This window comes from Trichosurus vulpecula, chromosome 5 (genome assembly GCF_011100635.1).
Source record: "Trichosurus vulpecula isolate mTriVul1 chromosome 5, mTriVul1.pri, whole genome shotgun sequence".
Lineage (NCBI taxonomy): Eukaryota > Metazoa > Chordata > Mammalia > Diprotodontia > Phalangeridae > Trichosurus > Trichosurus vulpecula.
Window position 1 is genome coordinate 147,789,593 of NC_050577.1, and position 24,800 is coordinate 147,814,392.

General features: G+C 39.8%; 1 protein-coding gene across 1 annotated transcript in view; it reads right to left on the reverse strand.

Moving 5' to 3' along the window:
• CDHR3 (cadherin related family member 3) overlaps positions 1-24,800 on the reverse strand; it is a 97,465-nt gene that overhangs the window by 25,142 nt on the left and 47,523 nt on the right. Inside the window, exons 9-13 of the mRNA XM_036762032.1 lie at positions 23,382-23,571; positions 9,275-9,443; positions 7,483-7,585; positions 7,240-7,338; positions 3,169-3,395 (exon numbers count right to left, since the gene is read on the reverse strand). Of these exons, the coding sequence (XP_036617927.1) occupies positions 3,169-3,395; positions 7,240-7,338; positions 7,483-7,585; positions 9,275-9,443; positions 23,382-23,571 (788 nt within the window). The remainder of the gene's footprint in view (positions 1-3,168; positions 3,396-7,239; positions 7,339-7,482; positions 7,586-9,274; positions 9,444-23,381; positions 23,572-24,800) is intronic.

Below are 24,800 nucleotides of genomic sequence, written 5' to 3' on the forward strand. Positions count from 1 at the left end.
ACATACACACATACATACACATATATACACACATATGTATATACACACATACACACATGTATATATACATACATATATATACACGTACACATTTATGTATATATACATACATATCTATATACACACACATACCCACACATACCCTCATATGTATATATACACATATATATACACACATACACACATGCATACACATATATGTATATATACATGCACACATGTATATACACACATACACATATATGTGTATATATACATACATACACACATATGTATATATATATACACACACACACACATATACATGAAACAGCAAGGTGGTACACTGAATTCAAATCCCACTTCAGAAACTTACTAGCTGTCTGATCCTGGGTAAGTCAGTTAACATCTGTCAGCCCCAGTATCTTCATATATAAAATGACCATAATAATAGCATATACCTTCCAGGGTTGTTGTGAAAATAAAATTTGATGATATTGGTAAAAAAAACCACTTTGCAAACCTCCAAGTACTCTTTAAATTCTAGATATACCAAAATGATGGCAGATTTTTTTCCTCAGGAATGGTTGCAGATTGCCCATACTACTTTCTTCCCTGCTGCTGTGTGTGGCCAGTGAGAAGCCCAAGTTAGGGTTATGGTCCGTGCCAGGGCTGTCCAACCTTAGGTTATCTTAGGGCTGCATTAAAATAAAATAATTATTTGAGGGCCGCACCCAGAATAAAAAATACAGTACACTAATATAATAGTTAATTTGTAGTCTTACCTTAGGTTTAGCAAGCCCTACAAAAAGTCATGGTACTTTTCAAAGTTTTTATTGAAACGATAGACAATATACTTTGATTTGCCATTTTAGTGAGAGCTCTGCGTAGCTCAGCTTCATTCACTAAAGCATTTATGTCAATTTCTATGCTTTTAGGCGAGCCACATAAAATCATACTGCAGGCCACATGCGGCCCGTGGGCCGTATTTTAGACAGCCCTGGTGTATGTGGTCACAGCAGACTGGACACAACTGATCCCACTGAGATCAAATCCAGGACTTTAATTTCATTATCTTGAGACTCTGACCATCTAAGCTAGGCAGCCTCAGAGGTGGTCATAGTCTGATCTTTCCCTGCTTTCTTCTAGGGCTGGTAAACTGGAGTATAGCCTGGCACATCATTCAGGTCAGTTTCCACCTTGACCCACTAGTACCTACATCCATTTTCAAAATGTGGACAAATTTAGTCTAACTTTGGAATTTAGGCAATTCAATTATTTCTGAATTTAGGATTGAAATCAAATTTTAGCTTACTTAGTCCCCCAATCAGGAATCTATTGATTTTTTAGAGAACTCTACACGATCCCCAGTTAGTCTCTGATTTAATACTGTCTCTCTCCAGCCAAGCCAGCAATTCTGAGCCCTTGGTTTTATTAAAAAAAAACCCTTAAAACTCATTGATTCAAAACAAGTTGCTCCTGGGACTGGACTTTGTTGGCTTTTAGCTATAATTTTAATGTCTGCTTAGTAGGTACTGAAATAAGGAGAATTCCATATTGCTCAAAATGCCATGGAAAATTAGGAAGAAAGCTGAGAACGGAACTCAGTTTCTTGACTTCTTCCCAACAGTTCTCTCCACTTGACCAGACTACCCATTAGTTCAGTTTATGTTTCTTTCACACTTCACTGGGTTTGCTGATAGAATAGGGGGAAAAATGGTTCCCTGTAAGTAGTCATCCCATTATCTTCAACTACTTTTAATTGCTGACAGTGCAATTGATCCAGCGGCTGCCCTCTTTTCCAGACATACCTCCAGATAGAATATATTCTGCTGCAGCATCTAAACAATAAGAGTGAGAATTGTGAAACTGTGTATTGCTGACGGCAGAGCTGCAGCCGGCAGAGAACAAAAAGGGTCTTGTCCCAGGGTTCACCCTCTACTCTGCATCTGTTGCCTTGCCTGGTTTCAACTCCATGGAACCGGATACCCCTCCCTGGAAAAGCTCATCGCTTTTAAACTCTACCTGGCTGCTAATTCAATCCTCGACTGACACCACCTCTCTCAGCCTCATCTCCCTCTGATTGGAGGCTTCAGCACTAAACTCCCAATGCCTTCCTTTATAAAGGTCAGAAATGGAACTCTCAGCTAATCACTCCACTTTGTACCTGCTGCCCTGTCTGGTTTCAATTCTTTCTTCACCATTTACCTCCTAGTTTCTTCCCACCCCAATGCCCTGCCTCCTTTTGTGTATTGTCTCCCCCTTTAGATTATAATCTCCTTGAGGGCAGGGATTGTCTTTGTTTTTATTCATTGCATCCCCAGCATTTAGCACGATTGTGCCTGGCACATAGTAGGAACTTAGTAAATGCTGACTGAATCGGATTGGATTGGATTGGCATGATTAGGGAGAGAGTGGAGTGTACTCCCTTCCTGAAAGGACACCCCTAGGTTTATCACCAAATTTGCCACGTGGCATGGCCACCACCCCAGAGTACTATCACCTGAACTGCAGTGCAACATAGTCATGTCTCCCCACCGCCACTCCACTGGGTCCTATCCTAGAGGCACCTCTTTTCTGGGTCCACTTTTCCACCCAACTCCTGGGGCAGTGGAGGGGGACAAGGGGGAGGAAAGGACAGACTACCTCCTCTCTTGCAACAACTATATCCACAATACTTTCCTACTTTGCTCACTCAGCTGTTTTTGCCCTAGGTGGAAAAATGTCTAGTTATTAGATCTCAGGTGGGTGACTATACCTGTCACTTTTTTTGGTTTCACAGCATTTTGGAAATGTAGCCAGGCTCACTGTGCATGGGAATGTATGTTGTGCATTAGAATTTATTAATGGATGAAAGCAGTAGCTTGGGAATTATGCAGTCTGCCCATTGATCCTAGCCCTTATCTTGACTCAAGGTGTGCCCTTGGGCATAGAGACTTTAATTTTTTTCCATTTCTACCATGTGACAGGGATGCTTGCTGCAGGCTACTCTCATTTTCTTGGAAACACTGCAATGGCTTGGGAAATGTATTGATTCCTCAAAACCGTACTCAATCCAAGAGCTACAGGTTATGTTTAGCCATTCACACGACTTCCTGCAGAGCTCAGAGATTTTGCCCCTAACTTTTTTCAGCCCATGATGTCTGAAAAGCTTAAGGAAAATTCAACAGGCAGGCTCTCCTTACTCACAGTGGCTGTGCTGCTCTCCTCTTTGTTGGTAGCCTGCACAGTGAGGACGTGCTGTGGGTCAGATTCAAAGTCGGCCTCAGTCACCAGCTGGAGCACCCCTGTTTTAGGGTTGATCCAAAATAGGCCCATGTACTGGACGGTGGAGCCCCCAGTGAGAATGGAATAGGTGATATCACTTTGTGGGTAATCTTCATCCCTTGCGTGAACCTGCCCAATGCGTGATTGAACTGAAAGGAAGAAAGCATTTCAGATGAGATTTTTGTTGTTGTTTTTTGCAGAGGGGAGGGCAGAGGGAAAGAACATATGTTGGAATAGATGCCTCCAATCACCACAGGGAGGAATTATTGTAACCGTGGCTAGATCGCTAGAATTAGGTAGTTGTTCAACTGTTGTCATGTCTGACTCTTCATGACCCTCACGATCACTATGTGAGGTTTTCTTATCAAAGATACTGGAGTGATTTGCCATTTCCTTCTCCAGTGGATTAAAGCAAACAGAGGTTAAGTGACTCGCCCAGCCAGGGCCACAGAGCACTGTGGCTAAGGCTGGATTTGAACTCAGGTCTTCCTGATTACAAGTCCAGTGTTCTACCTGAGTTTAAATCCTGACTCTGGAATTTACCAGCGTTGTGACCCTGGGCCAGTCACATAACTGTTCTGATCCTCACTTTTCCCATTGGTGAACTAAATATGATCCTGTAGTACTGACCTCATTAGGGTTGTTACAAGGCTCCAATGACACAATGTATCTAACTTACTTTGCAAATTTCTTAGCAAAATAAGGATGTTCATTAGTATTGTCACTGTAGGGTTAAAGATTTCAGGGCCTTCCTTTTACGATGCATGGGGCACTAGAGTCCTAAGCCTTATCACTGCCATTTATTGACCTCAAAGGATACTCTGCAGCATCTTTGATGACTTTAGCTCTTTCCTTATAGTATTTTCTTCACTTCACTTTGTATAGTTTACTAGTTTCAACCTTACCCTGAATTTTTTTTAAGGGACTACAAAAATTTTGCCCCAGAGAAGGAATGTAACCTCTGGAACTTGAACTCAAGTCTTCTGACTGTCTAATAATCTATCCACTACGCTATATAATGTAACCTACACTCCACCACAATGTAACCTTCATCCTTCCCAAGCCTGGGGTGATTCCCATAAGGACAAACTTGTGACACTATATCACAGAAGGGAGGATTTGCCTCCTGATTGGCTGAGAGACCACTTAAGATAGAAAGACTTAGGAAAGGAAACAGACAGCAAACTTTTGAATTTCAGATGGGAGATCTCTCTGGAGCCACAGATGTGTGGGAAGCTAGCGTGTACCTTGACTCCTTGCACATGCAATACTAGAGGCTGATATAAGCTAAAACATGAGAGAAGCTAAGAATGGACTTTCCTGATGAGATCATTCTCCCCTTGGTGGAGGTGGGATTTTACTTTACTCCTAGCCAAAGAGCTCATCTACTCATTTGTCTTCTTTCTTCTGCACTAATCTGTATAACTACCTCTGGTTTCTGCTTACTGTTTGCTTAGATAAATGTGTTTGCTTGATATCTGAGACTGTTTTGTGTGGAATCAGCAGGAAGAGTGAGTTAACTCTGTAGGTGGCCAGGAGGAAGCCAAGTGTTACTCTCCTCTTGAGAGTGATCAGGGAAAGTGGTGTTTATCTTGAACTTCAAAAGAATCAGACTCCTGGACTACAAATATTTGATGTGTGGTAGACAGACACAATTTGAGCCTAATTTCCTCCTGGAAAGAGAAGAGTGAAGGACTGATCATTCAGCCACATTCTTCCTTCTGCTCCCCACAAAGGCAGAAATCCTAGTCTGTCTCCCTTAAAAAGGGGTGGGCCAGGTCTCAGATCAGATATCTGTATACCCGTGCCACCTGTAGGCCAGCCATTTTATATCATGTGGAAGAATCCACATCTATATTACACAGATGAGAAAACTGAATCTCATTGAGATAAAAGTGATTTGCCCAGAGTTTCTGTTGTTGTTCTTAAGTCATTTCAATCATATCTAACTCTTCGTAACCCCATTTGAGTTTTTCTTGGCAAAGATACTAGAGTGGTTTGCCATTTCCTTCTCTAGCTCATTTTACAGATAAGGAAACTGAAGCAAACAAGTTTAAGTGACTTGCCTAGAGTCACACAGCTAGTAAGGGTCTGAGGCCAGGTTTGAACTCAGGAAGATGAGGCTTCCTGACTTCAGGACCAGAATTCTATCCACTCTGACTCTAGAACTTGTGCTCTATCCACTATGCCACCTAGCTGCCTTTATACTCTTTTAAAAAGCAGTCACACTATATTATTCATTTATTATGACAATCTTTGGGAGTATATTTTTAAAATAACCTTCACAAAGCAAACTAGACCAGTTCCCAAGTCAGTCAGTGAGTCAGTCGACAAACATTTAAGTGCCTACTAGGTGCCAGGCACTATGTTAGAGTGCTGGGGATACAAAGAAAGACAAACAGATCATCCCTGCCCTGACAGAGCTTATAGTCTAATAGGGGGAGACAATATGCAGACAACCATCTACATATAAGATATATACAATTCAAATGGAAGGTCAGACAAGTTAGCTGGAGGAGGGTGAGAGGGGCTGGACAGAACACAGAATATTACAGCTTCCTCCTTCCATCTCTAAATGGCATAAAATACAATTTATCCAAAAAACTTCTAGACACACCCTATTGACTCCCTGAAGCTAAGGCATAGAGATTGGAAAAGATTTTGTTTTCCTTTCTTCATGTAAGCTGAATATCAGAGAAAGAGAGTCTGCAGGGAGAGAAAATGAAATGGAGAGGACTATGTTGTAAGTTGTTTGTGTTGTTTGAGGTCCAACATAGAGAGAGATGGTAGAAACCTAAGGAAAGAGCTGCTCTTGTAACTAAGATTGAAGTTGTTATTCAAGGGTTATTTGTGTAAATTAACTTTTGAACTAGGAGAGATGGGAAGAAATCAATCAGAACACTAACCGGAGAATTCATTCTTAAAATGAGAGAGATCGTATAAATCAGATTGTTGCTAAGCAGAGGATTTAAGAAACTTCAAGAAAGATGAACAGGAAGGAAGAGAAGTTTCCTTATGAATGAAGGAAAGAAGAAAAATACACTTATTGTTTACTACGGACCAAGTGCTAGGAATACAACCACAAATGCAAAGACAGTCCCTGCCTTCAAGGAGGTTATATCCTATATCGGAGGAAAGTTATGAAAGAAGACTCTTTTTCTTTTTAAAAAGAGGAGCCAGGTAAAAATCTGAGGAGTAGACAGTAAAGATGGCAGGGGAGCTTGGGGTACAAAAAGGCAAATAGGCAGAAAATGGAATCTCATGTTTTTTTAGGTAAATAACAGGTGAGAGAAATGAGATTTTCTTCAGTAAATGACGCTTGGGCAGCTGTGTCCATTTTTGAAACTAAGAGGTACAACATGCATTTCCCAACTGTGAGTAACTGTGTAGAATGAGACCTATGCACTTAGCAGTGGCTGCTCTCTCTTAGGACATAGTGGAAAAAGCATTAACTCTGGACTGAGAAGATCTTGGTGGGAATCCCATCTCTGATGTTTATTGCGTGTGTGACCTTGGGCAAGTCAGATAGCCTCTAGGGACCTCCTCTATAAAATCCACTAGATGGCTTCTCAGGTTCCCCCCAGCACTAGGTCTATGATTCCTAATGAGATAATAGCACAATGCCTGGCACATACTAGGTGCTTGTTCCCTTCCCTTACCCCCAAAAGAATACATCATTTGGCTCTAGATTTCTATCACTAGCACTATCATTTTATTTTGTTGTTGTTGTTCAGTCGTGTCCAACTCTTCATGACCCAGTTGAGGGTTTTCTTGGCAAAGATACTGGAATGTTTGCCATTCCTTCTCTAGCTCATTTTGCAAATATGGACACTGAGGCAAATAGTTAAGTGACTTGCCCAGGGTCACATAGCTAGTAAGTGTCTGAGGCCAGATTTGAACTCAGGAAGATGAGTCTTCCTGGTTTCCAGACCAGTGCTCTATCCACTTTGCCACCTAACTGCCATCATTTTATTACCTATCTGCTTTACTCACCTGACTTCAATTCTAAAACTTCAAATACATAGGATGCATTATCGAAATGTAGAGGATGTTCATTTTCTGGAATTGTTTGGATATAAATGTAGATAGTACCTGAAAAAGGAGCAGAGAGAATATTGTGAAATTTCAAAGTTCTCTTCTGGCATCTTCTTTTGAACACTTGTGTGTCAACTAACTTATTTATTTCTGCTCTCATGGCAAAACATCTGTTAGGCAAAAAGTCAAGGGCACACTTACTTTTATAGTAAGGAGCTGCAGTGTCCTGCACCTGGATTGTTAAAGCATATTTATTCCCAGTTGCTAGATTATTTGAATCTTCATAGTCCAGATCACCTATCAGCTAGATGAAAAACCAACAGATCTGAGGTCATACTGGGAGAAACTCACACACTGTAAATAACATTAGCAACATTATCCTTCCTTTCAAAAAATTGAGGTGGTAAGGGTAGGATGATGGTGAATGGGGAAGAAGACAAAGAGACCTCTTCCAAATCATATATCGCACTTTCAAGTTTACAAAATGTCTTATATGCAGGATGCCCCAAAACTTTTAGCACTATTTTAAACTATCAAAGCTGTTGGGACACCCTACATACACTGTCTCATGTGAGCCTCACGGCAACACTGTGAGCTAGCTACTATAGATATTATTATCTATATTTTGCAGATGAGGAAACTAAGACTGAGAGGCATTAGGTGACTTGCCCATAGTACTCTGTAAGGGTAGATTTAGAACCCAGGATTTCCTGACTCCAAGTCTCATATTCTCATTGGCTATGCTATTCCTTTCCATCAGACTCAATCCTCCTCCTTCCCACCTTCTTTTCTTTTTATCCCTCCTCCTTTTTCTTTATCTTCCCCCACCTCTTCCTATTTATTTCCTTTCCAGGCTCTCATTCAGTTTAAGCTATGAGTAGTTATGAATGGCTCAAGAAAGTTCAAACACTGATTTAACTCTTTTTCCCCCATCCCAAACCAGGTTAACAGTCCAAAATGGGATGTTGACACTCTACTGCTCACTCTTCAAATAAATTTTTTGTATGCATATATTTTGTTTCCACATCATCTTCATTTCCAACCTCATGCCTTCATAAAGAGCGATTTTTTAAACAAAGTACAAAAAATGGAGTGGGGTGGGGAGAAGCAGTTCAGCAGAATTAATGAACAAATTAACTGAGTCAGATAATATTTTCCATGTTCCAGACCCATAGACTCTACCATTCTAACAAGAAGAAGTATCCACACTTTCTCATCTCTTCTTCTGGGCCAAACTTGATCCTTACAACAAAAACAGCATTCAGTTTCATTTCTGTTAATGTTTTTCCACTCACTTTTTTCCCAGTCATTGCATATATTGTTTCTGGTTGGGCTTATTCTCTTTGACTTTGCCTGCTCATTAGGTGAGGAGTGGGAATGCCCGTACTTCATCTTCCCATTGTTTTCAGTAGAGTTTCCACTGCTTCATATGCTTATCTTACAAAAATACACTAGCGTCTTGTACCATTAGGAAATAGCATGAAACAAAGGAAAGAACACTGGATTTAGAGTCAGAGGACCAGAGTTCAAATTCTGACTCTTCTACTGTGATCTTGGGCAGACTCTCTGAGTCTCAGTTTCCTCACTTGTAAAATGAGGAACTTGGGCTAGATGACCTCTGAAGTCACCTTCTAGTGCTTTTAAATCTGTTCTCCCCTCACACTTCTATGCTTCATATCAAGGCTTTTGAAAAAAATGGAAGTTCTTAAACCTACTACATGTTACTATGACCATGGAGTCACAAATTTTTAAAAATAGCGTATTATATAAGTCCTCAGAGCTTCAGCATTGTTGCATGCAACAAATTGTTCCCATATCCTGCTAAAATCCTGAGAAAACGTCAGAAGTCTTTCAAAATGAGCCATATCAGCCACGTTCTCTTGCTGTAGGAGTTAGCTCATATACGTCTTTCCTGGGGGTAGTCAACATCCCCTACAATCTATAGCAACATTCCCAAGATTCCCCTTTAATGACACAGAGACCATTAGCTTACCCAAATTTTCCCAGAGCCAGATGAATCCTGAAAAAATTTTCCAATGCTTCCTACTCCAGATAGATCAGTGAAACTGAATTGGTTGTTTGGTGCTTCGGCATCATTATCAAAGCAATGTTCCACCAGATCCAGAAGCAGCATTTTTTTGATTCGTTCACGCACGGAGAAGCTGTTGAAAAGATCTGGTTCAATGTTTTTCCCAATCCACAAATGGCTGCTAAGCACCTGCCACTAGCCATGTGTGGGGTATTTCAACTTCAATTTGTTTATATTTAACAGGCATTTATTAAGTATCTACTGTGGACCCAGGAGTGTGCTAGGTAGTATGGGGAAGAGAAGGGAAAAAGGGGAGGGGAAGGGAGGGGAGGGGAAAGGAGGGGAAGGGAGGGGAGGGGAGAGGAGGGGAGGGGAGGGAAGGAAGGAAAGGAGGGAGGAAGGGTAGAAAAGAGGAGGGAGGAGGAAACACGTTTATTAAGCATAGTCTGTGCTCAGACAGAGTTCTTGCCTGTTAGGGAGATTTGCAGTGACCCTGTTTATCATTGGTATGATCTGGCTTCATAGGATCCTTAGAGCGAGTCCAACTCCATCATTTTACACATCAGAAAAGCGAAGCCCAGAGAGAATAAATCTGCCTGATGTCAAACAGGAAGTAAGTAGATTCAAACCTAGATTCTCTAATTCCAAATCTAGCACTTTCTTCACTATATCAAGCTCAACTTTGATGGTGTTGGTGTGTTTCAAGAAGTGCCTCCTGACCCCATGATATATTATCAGGAGTGCGCTTTCTGTTCCAAGTTTTGAACAAGATTTAAAAATAATGTATTTTTTCTGAATTGTAGTCATAACTGTAGGTTCTTCCCATAAACACTAGTTGTTAGAGAGTTTGTTCCTTGAAGAATACAATGAATGATGCCTCTTGGAGCCAGAGGAGAATGACAAAACTAACCATGGAGGAAAGTGAATGAGGCTCAGAGGAGCTGCTGAGAATTTTCGGGAAACAGGAATCACAGAAGATAGTGAAGAGGGGCTGGTGGTGAAGCAACCACCACTTGCTGAGAACTGAGGAGAGCGACACAGAACGGCAGAGGGAAGAGGGCCACAGGGAATAGTGATGAGTGGCAGGAAGTGATCAATCTGAAGCAAGCAGAGATAGAGGGGAGCAATTATGCAGAAGATAATAATATCTTAGCCACTTCCTTGCTAGAATCCTACACAGGGTAGTACTATAAGTCACAAATAATGGTGCAGGTCTCTGAGGGGAGACTTGCTCATTGCTTTCCCTGGGCTCAAAAATGTCTTGTCTGTTTCCAGATCTGTTACGTTCTCAGTCAAATTATTTGTTTTGATCTTTTGATCTTATGTGCTTGTAAAGGGAGCCAGTGAATCTCCTTGGGAGGAAATGCTATCAGATACCACAGTTCCAAGATCATCTTGGTGGGGGCAAGAAGCCAGAGAAATGAGATATCTCTCAAGGTATACCTGGACCCTTCGTGTCAAAAGGACCCACGAGAGTTATGCATAGGAAGTATTTTGAAAAATGCTTATATAAAAGGGAGCTATTATTGTTAGAGAAATACAATGAGTATAGCTTTGTCCAAAGTCACTGTTTGAGGTGAACCCTCAAAATGGAACGTGGATCAACAAGCCGGAAAGAATATGATGGAAACAATGAGAAATACTACTGTTATGTCAAGGTGAGTTTCTGTTTCTCTAAAATGGAGGATCATGGAGGATCTTTAGGCCATCCCTGTTTCTTTTACTTCTGGGGCCAAAGATTTCTCTTTTACCATCTCCACAGTCTTCCCCGATAAGCCTGGAAATAGCTCGCCAGAAGCTGAGCAAAGTCTGACAGCAAGGATGGCTGTTGGCTGCTGAGAAGAGATAGGTTTTACTTTCTGGAAAGAAGTCACACTAGCATGGGTAACTGAGGTTGCCTCATGCCTTATTCAGCCAAAATGCCTTTGTGCTTCTTTATAAACTGGTATCCATGCACTTTGAGTCCTGGGCTGAGAATCTACACTGTTGTGGTTTTAGCTGATTTATGAGCTGCAGCAGGCTCTTTTCTAATTTTTTTTTAAAAAACCAACAACACAAAAACCCAAACAGTTCTCTGTTTAGAAAAACAAAGCTGGAGACTGAGCAGTACAAGACCTCATTTGGGAGTCAAGGGAGGTATGCCACTCTTGCAGATCTGAGAGAGGTTTGAGGCTGCAGCATTTGAAGACCCACAAGTTTGAGAGCCAAAAGTTCAGGGACATGGAGAGGAGACCTGTCATATTGTCCTTCAGGGCCATGCTGGGGGCGGCTTTTGGTTTCTTCCCTGCCACGCATTACTTTTAATCCCAAACTGGCATTATTTAAAACCACATTGTCCCCATCCATCATGTCACCTGCCACCGAAAGCAGCTGCTTTGGCTACCTTGCAAACATGACCTTGGTTTATTTGCCATCCAAAGGTGAAAGAGCCAGGCTGTGTTGCAGAATGGGCTGTCATTAGTTTCTGCTCTTGCTCACAAACAGCTTGTGATGTGCTCTCAGCCAAATGCCTGACAATTTACGACCAGAACATGAGCTGTCAGGCAGAGCCTTTGATGCCTCCAACCAGTAATGCTTGTTCATCACCTGTTAGGCACAGGAGCAGACCCTCTGTCATGGATAAGAGCTGTCAAACTCTGGAGACCTTCCCGAGAGCTTGAAGCAAGTGGCTGATAACAGAATGAGGTTCATGCTCTTCTTCTCTTATCGATGGGAGCTTCCTGATTCTCTGGCACAGAGACAGTGTGACCTCGACAATCCCAGCTGCTCTCGCTGGGCTTGATTTCACGTCTCACTTGCCATTCTGCCAGCTCTTGAACACTCTCTCAGAAGAAGGACATTTCTCTGGTCTCATGATAGAGGAATAAATATTTAAGGGCCAAGATTCATCCAAGAACTTGTGGAAGGGGAGTTTGTTTTTAAATATTCCCACTGTGACCCTTTTTTTACTCAAACAAATAAATAAGACTTGCAACTTGAATATAAATAATGGTAGGAATGCAGGAGGCAGCAAGGGTGGGAGAAATGTGAGGCAATACCAGGGATGTGCTGGTAAATGTTTGATAACCAGATCTTTGGAAAAAAATATTCACAGGCACACTTTTCAGTGTCATTGGAAGGATTAACATTTTCTTCATTATACTTTCTTTAATTGAGACATTAAAAATCAATAAATTAGGCCCTAAATTGTAGCATTAGTCAATTTTCACGGTATAAATGCTCACACTGAAAATTTAACAATCAGCTCTCAAAAGCCGCTTCAAGCTCACTCCAGCACACTCCTGGTTTTCTTAACATTTCAGATCTGCTAACAACTTATATGTAATATGGACAAGAGTGGAGATAGTCTTATATCAAAAGTTGCAAAGCCCAGTTTCAAATCCTGACTTCCAGTCACTGGCTGGGTACCCCTGGACACATTCCTTACACTCTCTGCCTTCTCTTGTTTAATGTGAAAGATTTCACTCCAACCATAATGGAAAAAAAGCCTCATTTTGCTGTCGCCTTCACCTAGATGACAATCACTTCCCTCCTGGTTACATATTCTGGAAGAGACTGCATTTGAAAATCCTTTAAATTCTACGAGGGCGAAGACTGTTTTTGCTTTGTCTTTGGACTCCAGGGCCTAGCACGGTGCCTTTCACATAGTAGGCAGATAGTACTAGTGGTAGTAGCAACAACAATAATACCTAGCGTTGACATAGCACTTTAAGATTTGCAAAGTGCTTTATATAGGTTATCCCATTTGATCATCACAAGGAAGTAGGGGCTGTTATTATCCCCATTTTACAGATGAGGAAACCGAGGCTGAGAAAAGTAACTTGACAAGGGTCACATAGCTAGTCAGTGACTGAGACAGGATTTGAACTCAGGGCTTTCTGACTCTAAGTCCAACATTCTATCCACTGTGCCATCTACTACTAGTAGTAATGAAAACTGTAATGATGGCGACGAGGATAGTAACAGCTCCTTCAAAGCCCAACCCATCATCCATGCCAGGGGTGAGGGGGAGGGCAATATCAAAGTATAGGTATATGATATATAGCAGGGACTGCTTGTGCTCGGAGATGTCTACAGTGACTATGACAGCCTAGAAGGAATTGTGAAACATTAGCCAGTTAGGCTCTGGTGATCCCACTGATTGAGTTATCAACCTGGTTGATGCAATGTAACTGCTCCTGTGAATCTAAGAAATAGAAGGGGAGCTAGCGGGTTGCAAGCTGGCCTTCCTTGGAATCATTGTGATGATCAGCTTGATTCATTACAATAATAATAATAATAATACTGTTGTTATTATTATAATAGAATTTATATAGTACTTTAAGGTTTGCAAAATGCTTTGCAAACATTCTCTCATTTCATCCTCATAACCATGAGGTATGGTATTATTTTTACACCCACTTTGCAGATGAAGAAACTGAGGCTGAGAGAGGTGAAGTAACTTGCACAGGGTCACACAGCTAAGGAAGTATCTGAGGCAGGATTTGAACTCAGGTCTTCCTGACTCCAAGTCCAACACTCACTAGGCTACCTAGAGCTGCCTTGATGCAGAGGACAGTGGAACAAGTGATGCTTCTTCAAGTCCCGGAACCACAAGTAGGGCAGGTAGGTTGGAAAAGCTCAGTAACACCAATACCCCATCTGCTGGAAATGCCTTGGTGCAGATGGCACTGATAAAGCAGGCAAAGCAGGTGTGAGTGAAATCTACTGAAGATGTGAATGTTTTCGTTATGTGCCAGTGTTAGATTATGACAACACTGGAAACAGATAGTACCACTTATAAGCATGGGCTCCATGTAGCTTTTTGTAACTGGTATCTTCAGCTCTGAGTAGCAAAACAACTAACTGAAGAAGCAATTCCCTTCTTAATCCCAGATTAGATAAAATAAGAGAGGAAATTAGAGCATTACCTAAGTCTGAAGCAAGAAAAGCTGAAGAATGTGAAGCACTGAAAATCTGCCCTTTACAAAAACTCCAGAAGTGCTACCTAATAATGAAGCAGATGGACAAAATAATGCCACTGCCTCCAATTATTTTGAATAGGAGATGTGCATATTTAGACAGGAATTTCAAAAAGCTTGTTTATGTTAATAGGAATATGACTGACATATATCTAGGCAGCTAAGTAACACTGCAAATGAAGTGATGGGCTTGAATTCAGGAAGATCTGAGCACAAATCCAGCCTCTGACACTTTCTAGCTGTGTGACCCTGGGCAAGTCACTTATTTGCCTCAGTTTCCTCAACTATAAAATAGGGATTATAATAGGACCTATCTCCCAGGGTTGTTGTAAGGATCAAATAAGATAATATTTGTAAAGTACTTAGCACATTGCCTGGCACATAGTAGGCACTATTAAAGCCTTATTCCCTTCCCTCCTCCTCTTCTATTGATGACAGATACATGATTAATAGCCCAACTATATAACAGGAAAGCAATTCAAAAAAGCTGATATCTGCTAGTACCATCAGGAACAAGCAACATTTGATTGAGGGTACAAAAACTTTTCAAGACCAGTTCATGTACAAGACCTGTACACAAGATTACTCACGTACTACAGTCTACTACACGTTACTACAGGTAAAGACCATAGGAAGAAAGATAGAACTAGCTAGTGATACCCCTAAGGACTGATGTTACATACTACCGTGGCTGATATGTTACCATGAACCAGCAAAGATCTGTGAAATGACATTGAAAGATTCCATCGTATCTAGCCTGTAAAGCCGTCACAGACTTGAACACCATATTGCCTGAACTAAAAAGAAACTTGCAGATAGAATCTGGAAAATAAAAGTATGTCAGAAATTATTAATACCATTAATTGACAACCAAAAGTAAAAGCCAAGAGGGTAAGGCAATAGAAGAAGTCAAAGTAGCATGAAAAACTCAAAATAAACAATTCAACAGCAATCAAAAACTATAAAATAGAGGCCTGAGAAGCAAAGAAATCAGAGAACAAGAAGAGCCCCTAGAAAGGAAGATGTAGAATATTTCTGGTCAGTCAGAGGGTTGAAAGAAATCCAACACAACAAACAAAGAAAGTTTGAATAGGTGTAGCACATAAATCTTGTGTACTATAGTAAAATAACGAGTAATGTAAAGGGAGGTAATTTTAACTTCCCTGCAAAATTGGAAAGTGGTATATCCATTGACTGAAATGCTTCATGGCAGCATATGAATTCCTAGCAAAGTGTTCTACTTTACTTCATCTTTAATGCAAGCCTGATCTCATCTTTCTTAACAGAAAGCATCACTTATTTATCTCTAGGTAACGAGAACACACCAGTGACCTCCCCAAATATCAGCCATCTACTTGTTCATACACTTCACACTAAATGTTTATATATGTAACTAAAAAAAACACTTACAAGAAAACAACATATCAGTTGAGAAGCAACAAGGCTATGCCAAGAAGTCTCATGGATATAAAGAGCAATTCATTATTAACATGATGATTATAGATCAAGCCACTCAAAGCTGCTCTAACATTTATACCCTCCTTATTTTCACAAAGCCTTTAGTTCAGTTCTTCATCCGTAGCTTTGCCATGCATTGTAAATATATAAAATGTTCACATGGACTATTTGTGCCCAACCTGTGGTAGAGTGTTCCAAGCTCATATTGATCCGATCAGCCACAGTTGGACAAATTGTACCTTGACTCCAACCTAACAATGTCATTTTGGTCCTCTTTGAGAACGAAGGACAACAACCAAACATATAAAATAGATCAGAGAATTGAAAGAAAGCTGGAAGATCTGATGTCCATATAGAAAACTGTTCGCTAATCAAAACATACTTGCAACACAATAGTGTCAAGAAAAATTGAAATAAAAGTTGGCCTCTTCCAGAGATATAGTTTAAGCCTGTTACAATTCAGCTTAGCCTGAAACCTTTTACCATTGTTCAGGAACAGAACTAAGTATGGCTTCCAAGTCAAAAAGAAAGTCATAACGAAGCATTATTTTAATTACTTGATCTATATGTATGATGTCAAGTTATATGGGGGCAGTTAGGTAGTGTGGTGAATAGAGTGCTGGGCTGGGAGTCAAGAAGTCTCATCTTCCTAAGTTTTAATCTGATGTCAGCCACTTACTAGCTGTGTGACCCCAGGCAAATCACTTAAATGTTTGCCTCAGTTTCCTCATCTGTAAAATGAACTGGAGAAGAAAATGACTATCTACTCTAGTATCTTTGGCAAGAAAACCCCAACAGGGGTCATCAGGAGTCTGTCCTGGCTGAAAAATGACTGAACAACAAGTTATATGGTTCTACTGAAAACACGTTAAACAGCTACTTCATTTTATGGAAACTTTCTCCACTGAGAGCAAAATGTCATTTGGATTATAATCTATACCTTCTCAATGTGTGTAAAGGAAGAGTAAAGACTGAATATTTGAATACAGAGATACTGAAAAATACTTTGGTTTTCTCCAGGCAAGACATTATTCAACTATGGAAAGATTAGTACTTCCTAGTTTAAAAAAAAAAAGAAGGAAGAGGATTGATAAATGTTCTCAGATCACACAATTAACAGTTTAAAATTTACAGAACTACTTTTGAAATAAATAGACCTCACTTCAGAGAGCATTTATGATAAGAATAATAGATAGTGTTTAGCACTTCAAGGTTTACAAAGTGCTGTATATATGTTATCTCATTTGTGGCTGACAAATGGTATATGCCACTGGATTTGTCAATTATGGTGGAAAGTAGATTATATCTGGACAGAGACTATGAAACTACTAAACTTTGTCTTTGTTTCTCTAGTATTTTGCATAGTGCCTAGCACAGAATAAATGCTTAATAAATGTTTGTTGATTGTCTCTTTCTTATCTTTGTTAGTGGAGTCCATAAAGAAATGGTCTAAGGATAAGTTGTAATACCTCTGTTGTTCTCTTATAATTCACGTTCTGTAGTCTGTTGAGCACATGGATAGAGTAATTTTTTTAATTAAATGAGAGTATTGGAATGAAATCTCATGTTCTATGTAGAGTCTTCATATAGATTCTGGGGGTGGTCTAGAGACCTGGGTTGCCAGTGCAAGTGGAAGTTGGGATACTTTCCTAATGTCATTCACTCAAGCCCCCGTTTAGTGTTGTCCCCAATATCACCAGTTACAGCTACTATCACCATTATGTCATTGATTGAACCAGTGATTAATGTTGTAATATCAAGTAACCAGTAACACCAATTATCCTTTACAGAGATATATTTGCTGAAAATGTATGGCAAGATAAGAAATATAAAACCTCTACCTGCTCTTTCCTCTATGAGGAGAGCTCCCCTATATAGGGACATGCTCTCCCCTATTATCACCTTTGTCCCTGAGAAAAGTGAGCTCAAACCAGTGTTTGCTACAAAGCATTTGCTAATTTAATTTCTAATTTATTTAATCTACTTAATTTTTAAAATTTAATTTATTAATTTAACTTATCTAATTTAATTAATTTCATGCTAAGCTCATTTCTAAATGCAGAATAGCCATTGGATGAATTGTTTCCTTGCTGCAGAGTATAGCATCTTGGCTACTAGGATGATTTACTGCTGTGATGGGTTAAGATGGTTTACTCTCAAAATTATGCTGGTACCTCACTGGGTTCAGCTGTTGGCATACTCTACTATGGACTCCACCTTCTGGATTTGATGGAAGCTTGTTCATCTGGCCCTCCAAAGTTCAGAAGGTCATAGCTATCTCCAGTATTCCTTCAACTAAAAGCAGGAAAATATTGACACAACAAAGATAGAAGCAACACCAGGCTTGTGTGCTTATTGTGGATGATGGACTGGGTGGGGACCAAAATGCCTAAGGCCATACCCAGTTCCAGCTTAGTAGCTGATCAAAAAACCTCTCTTTGCCACAGAGTAAGGATAGGAATCAGTCATGTTCCAAAATCCATGATGGAGATTGCTTCAGGGAGAGCAAACTGCACATGCTAATAAGGATTGGGTACTTACTCGCCAATCACCTCTTACTTAAAATCTCACTGGCAGCAACTTCAGAGCAACTTCAGTTACAGACAGTGACAACAGCGATCCTTCTCTCAAATTTGAAAGCATAGAAAGGGAGCCAATGATTAATCTTGAAAAAAGCCAGATACTAAAGTCTCCCAGTTATACCTTTATGAGGGCAATGAATAGAGACATGGGAAGTCCCCAAAGTATAACTACTCCTTTACTGATAGTAGAAATATTTTGACATAAGTTACACAAAAAAATGCCACTGTTTTAATCTTATACACTAAATCCCCTATTTTAAATTGCACCTTTCAGTTTAAAAATATGTAAGCAATATTAGATATGAAGAAATTAATAAAAATTGTGACCTCTTTCTCAGTAATTAATTAGCTTGGCCTCCTACTTCACTCTCTTAAGCATTATTTATTTAATAAACTGGAGAGCCCTCCTTTCCCAATAGTAATTCCTCTTATTTCTCTATATAGTTAAGTCCATTAATTTCCTATAATTTCATAAATATTAAAGTTATTTAAAATATACAATTTATTGACAAAGGAAATACATGATAGCATAAATATATAATCATTTGCAATATTTTGGCTATAAGATATGTCACATCCAGAGTCACCTCAAACTCTCACTAAATCAGCAATTTGCTTCTCTTCATTTGTGAAAATGAAATCTCACACCATTTAGTTTCTTTAAAGATGCCAAGTAAAATCTTCTTTTAAAAATCCTCTTCATGGGGCAGCTTGGTAGCACAGCAGATAGAGCACTGGCCCTAGAATCATGAGGACCTGAATTCAAATCCAGCCCCAAACACACTTGACACTTACTAGCTGTGTGACCCTGGACAAGTCACTTAACCCTGATTGCCTCCCCACCCCCCAAAAAATCCTTTTCATCAGATAAAGGTGAAATAGCCTGATCAAAAAGGATTTCTCCACCTCCTTTTTCTCTTTCTTATCTAGCTTCTCTCTAGTTATGACAAGAAACAATCTCCTCAGTTTCTCTCCAGGTACCATTTTTATTAGTCTCTCTCCATAGTTTATCTCATAGATTTTCACAGATCAAAAGAAAAAAATGCCCTCTTTTCTTGACTTATAGGGAAACAACAGATAGCAAGAACAGGATTGCTTCAACAAGAATCATAGAAGGGACTTTTTTTCTAAAAGATTTTGCTTCTGGTAGAAATTTTTTTCAAAATATCAGAAGTCTCACTATTTTGAAATCCTGCAGAAGCTGCTTGCCCAAAGAGTTCTTGACTTTGTGACTTTCAATACACTAGCAACAAAACTAAAAAGGAAGAGATAGAAAGATAAATATTATTCAAAATAATTGCAGAATGTATAAAATATTTGGGATGCTACCTTCCAAATCACACACATAGCTCAACGCAACTATGAAATACTCTTTACAAAAATAAAGACAGACCTAAATAATTGGAGAAATACTAATTGTTTATAATTAGGGCACACCAAAATATAATAAAAAATGACAATATTACCTAAATAAATTTTCTTTTTCAGTGTCATAACAAGTAAACTCCCAAAAGATTACTTTATAAATCTTGGGAAAATACAAATAAAATTTAACTAGAGGAAAAAAGTCAAGAATCTCAAGGGAGATAATGAAAAAAGTAGAAAGAAAAGGGGCCTAGCAGTAACAGATTTAAAACTATACTACAAACTAGCATTCATTAAAACTATTTGGAACTGGTTAAAGAGAAGAGAAGCCAATCAGTGGAATAGATTAGGTATATAACATATAGAATTACATGTAATAGAAGACTGATTTCTATTTGTCCAATTCTGCTGACCTCCAGTTTCACATCTCTGACTGCCTATTAGCCATCTCAGTGTGGATGTCTTACAGACATCTTTTACTTAATATATCCCAAATTGAACTCATCATCTTCTCATTATGTCTCTCTTGGCTTTGGAGTTCAGCAGGACTTCTATGAGCAGTACAAGGTGCTCTTCAGGGACCACACAGAGCTCACTGTAGAAAGTATGATGCCAAATCTTCTCCATGTCATTCCAGTTGGTGACAATACCATATTCAACAAGGTACTTAAGGGTCAGAATATCTCTCTTACCCTGGGCCTTGCTGCCCATGTAATTGTCTTTCTGGCCAACACCCACCATCACACCCAAGAGGCTTTGCACATTCAGAAGCCATTGTCAACAAGGAAGGCAGCAATATCATCCTCCCTGACAAACTTTGAAATGGCAAGTTTAAACCTTTAAGAGAGAGAGGAAATGGTGGGGAAGGCAGGTGTATGCTGGGTAGGAGAGCTCATAGCTACCCAAATTGACATTCCTAAAGTACAAATGTGATGATGTCACCACCCTCCAATTATAAAATTGATATCAAATACAAATCATATTAAAAGATCAAATATAAAATTCTCTGACTTTTAAAGCCCTTTATAACCTGGTCCCTTCCTACCTTTCCAGTCTTCCAATGAACTATGTAGCCAAAACTGAGTGGGGAAGGTATTCAAAATGCACTTATCAGCCTTGCCCCTTCTCTTGGTGTGGACCGTTATATTTTAACTGCAGTGGGACATCTAGTGAAAGGAGAGAAATAATGCTGTAAAGTGAGAAGCCTTGTGTCCTCCCCAACTTAGGCTGGCATGTGCATGTCAACATAGACCTCAATACTGTATCCCAAAGAGATCACAAAAAAGGGGAAAGAATCTACACGTACAAAAGTATTTATAGCAGTCCTGCCTATTAATGGTGGCAAAATACTGGAAATTGAAGGGATGCCCATCAATTGGGGAATGGCTGAACCGGCTGTGGTATGTGAATGTAATAGAATTACTAGTGTGCAATAAGAAATGATTTCAGAAAAACCTGGAAAGAATTGTATGAACTGATGCGAACTGAAATGAAAAGAACCAGGAAAACATTGTACACAGTATCAGCAACATTGTGTGATGATCAACTATGAATGAATCAGCTCTTCTCAGCAACACAATGATCCAAGTGCAAAGGACTCATGAAGCAAAATGCTATCCATATCCAGATAAAGAACTGATGAACTTCAAATGTGGATTGAAGCATTTTTTCACTTTCTTTTTATTCTTTCTCATGGTTTTTAAAAATCTATTTCTTCTTTCACAACTGTGATAGTACATATATAAACTATATCAAACTTCCTACCATTTTCAGAAGAGGGGAGGGAAAAAAATTTGGAGCTCAAAATCTTGTGAAAATGAATGCTAGGTGGCACAGTGAGTAGAGCACCAGCCCTGGAGTCAGAAGGACCTGAGTTCAAATCCAGCCTCAGACACTTGACACATGTACTAGCTGTGTGGCCTTGGGCAAGTCACTTAACCCCAACTGCCCAGCCAAAAAAAAAAAAACCAAAACAAAAATGAATGCTAAAAATTTTCTTGACCATGTACCTGGGGGGAAAATACTATTAAAAAACATAGATCTCAGTACTGTCTCAGTGTCTGCCCTTCCATTTTAAATGAAGGATACTGACAATGGCTAATTATAAGTATGAAATTATAAGTATGAAAAGGTCAAGAAAGCAAACCACCAAAAGTGAGGGAATCCAGGAGTGAAGTCCATGTCAGATTTTGCAGCTAGCCTGGCACTGAAGCCCTGGGGAGAAAGAGTAGTAGCTGATGCCGGGATCCATTTGGATCCATACTTAATGGAACCAACACTATCAAATAATGGTGTTAAATCAGAGCCCACTTTTCCCAGGCACTGAGGTGGTATAGGGGAGAGTCACTCCGGGAGGTTGGGGAAAATGTCTGTCTTTTTGTTTTTTCTATGTATTGAAAGTAAATGTTCCTTTGTTGAAGTAAGTTGCTTGGTTAAGTAGAGCAAGGTTACTACAGTTAGGCCTTACACATCTCAGGGGTTAGGGGGACTCTACCCTCGTGATCTGAAAAATCTGAGGAAAATTTTTTCGCTCTCTCTTCATACCAGAGAAGTCTGATTTTTTTCTTTTTCTTTTATGGGGTGTTTATAGTACCTTATTGTAAAATTTGGGTTAAGTATTTGGTCATAGGTTCTGTTGTCTGCTAGCCTTCCTGTGTAGTCTGCAGCTTCCGCAAAACTCCCCCCAAATTCCCATTTAATTTCTTATGGTGACCTGCGATAGATTGAAACAGTGATGAGAAAGTCACAATGTGGACAGGATAACTGTAGTCAATGGTGGCTAATAGTAAGGAGAACAGACTGGAATTGGGGTTTGCACTGATGGCATTAGCAGGAGTTACCCAAGCCCTCAGGGATGAGTGAGGGCAGAGAACACTGGCTATACAGAGAATACACAAATACAATATACACAATATAAATACACAATACGGGGAATACACAAACGAACCGTATTATACCTCAGTGAATCCGAAGTCTAAGGACTCACAATTTGACAAAAACAGCTAGGAAAACTGGAAAATAATTCAAGGAGAAATTAGGCTCAGGTCAACATCTCACACTATGTGCCACAAAAATCATCAAATGGATACATGATAGATATAAAAGGGTATATCATAAATAAATTAGAAAAAAAAAGAAAAATAGGAGGGGAGAGGGGGGATGGGGATAACAATGGAGGAGAAGAAAATAGGATAAAGAAAAATAAAACCTGCCAAAATAGCACTTCTTTAATACTTTGAAAGATCTGTGATTTAATCAGTGTGGGCACTCTCTATGCTGACCCTTCTCTTTATACGTTAGATGTCTTTATAAATTCTTATGGTCAAAAATAAATTCATCACCAGGGAACCAACCTTCTGGTGCCTCTTAGCACTTAGCTAGGGTGATCCTCAGACGATAAGCATCTAGTTCATTACCAATTCTATCCTCCTTCCTATCTTGATAGCACTTTCTGAAACTTGTAGTCCTTTACTATTTAGCCTCTGAGATCCCAGGGTCATTAGCAGGTTTTGACAAGGCAGAGGAGTAGAACCTTTGATGGAGGTGAAATACCACAGATGGTCTTTAATTCTTTAAAGAGCTATTCTTAAAATCTCCTTTGCTTCCCTCAAAAGTTCACTGAAAGTGTTTCAGAGAAAGCAGAAGGCTAGTCTGGAGTCACATTAGGGAAATTATGTAAAGCAAAAGAGGCAAAGACTTGAGTACCTGAAGGTAAATGAATTGCATGCAGAAGGATTGTCATTAATGTCTTCAATGATGAAGGTTATCTGAGTGCGGTTCTCCTGACCCCCTTTGGGTCTATCCTTCACAAGAACTTCCAGAAGGATTTTTGGATTCTGTTTCAATTTACCAGCATCTCGATTTAGCCTACTGGCTATTTGAATGGTACCAGTCACTAAGCAGACAGAAGACAAAGGTAAGAACTTGACCTCTGGAAGAGGAAGGAAGAATGGTTGTGCAGGTAATTATCTAGAGCTTAAAAGCTCAGGAAAAATAGGAATAAGATATCCTTGTATAAGGGTGACCTATGGTGGGATTGGATTGGATTTCATCAATTTTAGAAGCTTGTAGAAACACAGACTAGAAAGGTCCTTCGTTTTATGGATAAGGAATCTGAGACCTAGAGTAGTAAGTTATTAGTCCAGGCTCACAACAGAGAGCTAGCAGTAGGGAGAGGATTCAAACTAAAGTCTTTTGAATTCAAATCGAATGCTTTTCTCACAGTATGATAAATAGATGACATGTTCCTCGGGAGCCCAAGTTAGTATTATGGTAGAGTTCAATAATTTTCTTTATGACCCCATTTGGGGTTTTCTCGGCAAAGATACTAGAGCGGTTTGCCATTTCCTTCTCCAGCTCATTTTACAGATGAAGCAACTGAGGCAAACGGGGTTAAATGATTTATCCAGGGTCACACAGGTCCTAAGTGTCTGAAGCTGGATTTGAACTCAGGTCCTCTAGACTCCAGGATTGGCACTCTATTTACTGTGCCACTTAGCTGTCCCTCTCAAATTAGTATTATAGAACATTAAAATCAGTTGTTACAGAGAACTGAGACTGTAATAGGACTGGGCTGGACTGGATGGGGCTGCCTGAATATCTAAGTATAGACATCTGATATATCATGTTGTCAGTGAATAATTACAATCATATCTCACACGTATCTAGCACTCTAAGATTTGCCAAGGACTTTACATACAGCTGGAGGCACCTAGGTGAGGCAATGGATAGAGTACCACCCCATTCCTGCTGCTTCCTCTACCAATACAAATTGGCATCTTCCCTGCCACTTCTAGTCTTAGAGACCTTCCTAGGACAATAAGAAGGTGAGTGACTTGCCCAGGGTCACACAGCCAGTATGTGACAGAGGCAAACTTGAACCCAGGTCTTGGCTACCTATCTACTATGCCAAATATAGTGGTATGGAGGAAGTGGCTGGAAAAGGATGGAGGGAGGGAAGTCCTGATTAAATATGGCCAGAGGAGCTTTCCCTCTTATTCTAAGACTGCTCGCTCCCACAAAGGAAATTGATTAGAAAAAAGAACCCATTTCCCTATTGGTCAATGTGATCCTATGTAATAATAACGACCCTAGCTCTCTGAGAAGTTTAAAGGATATGTTCAA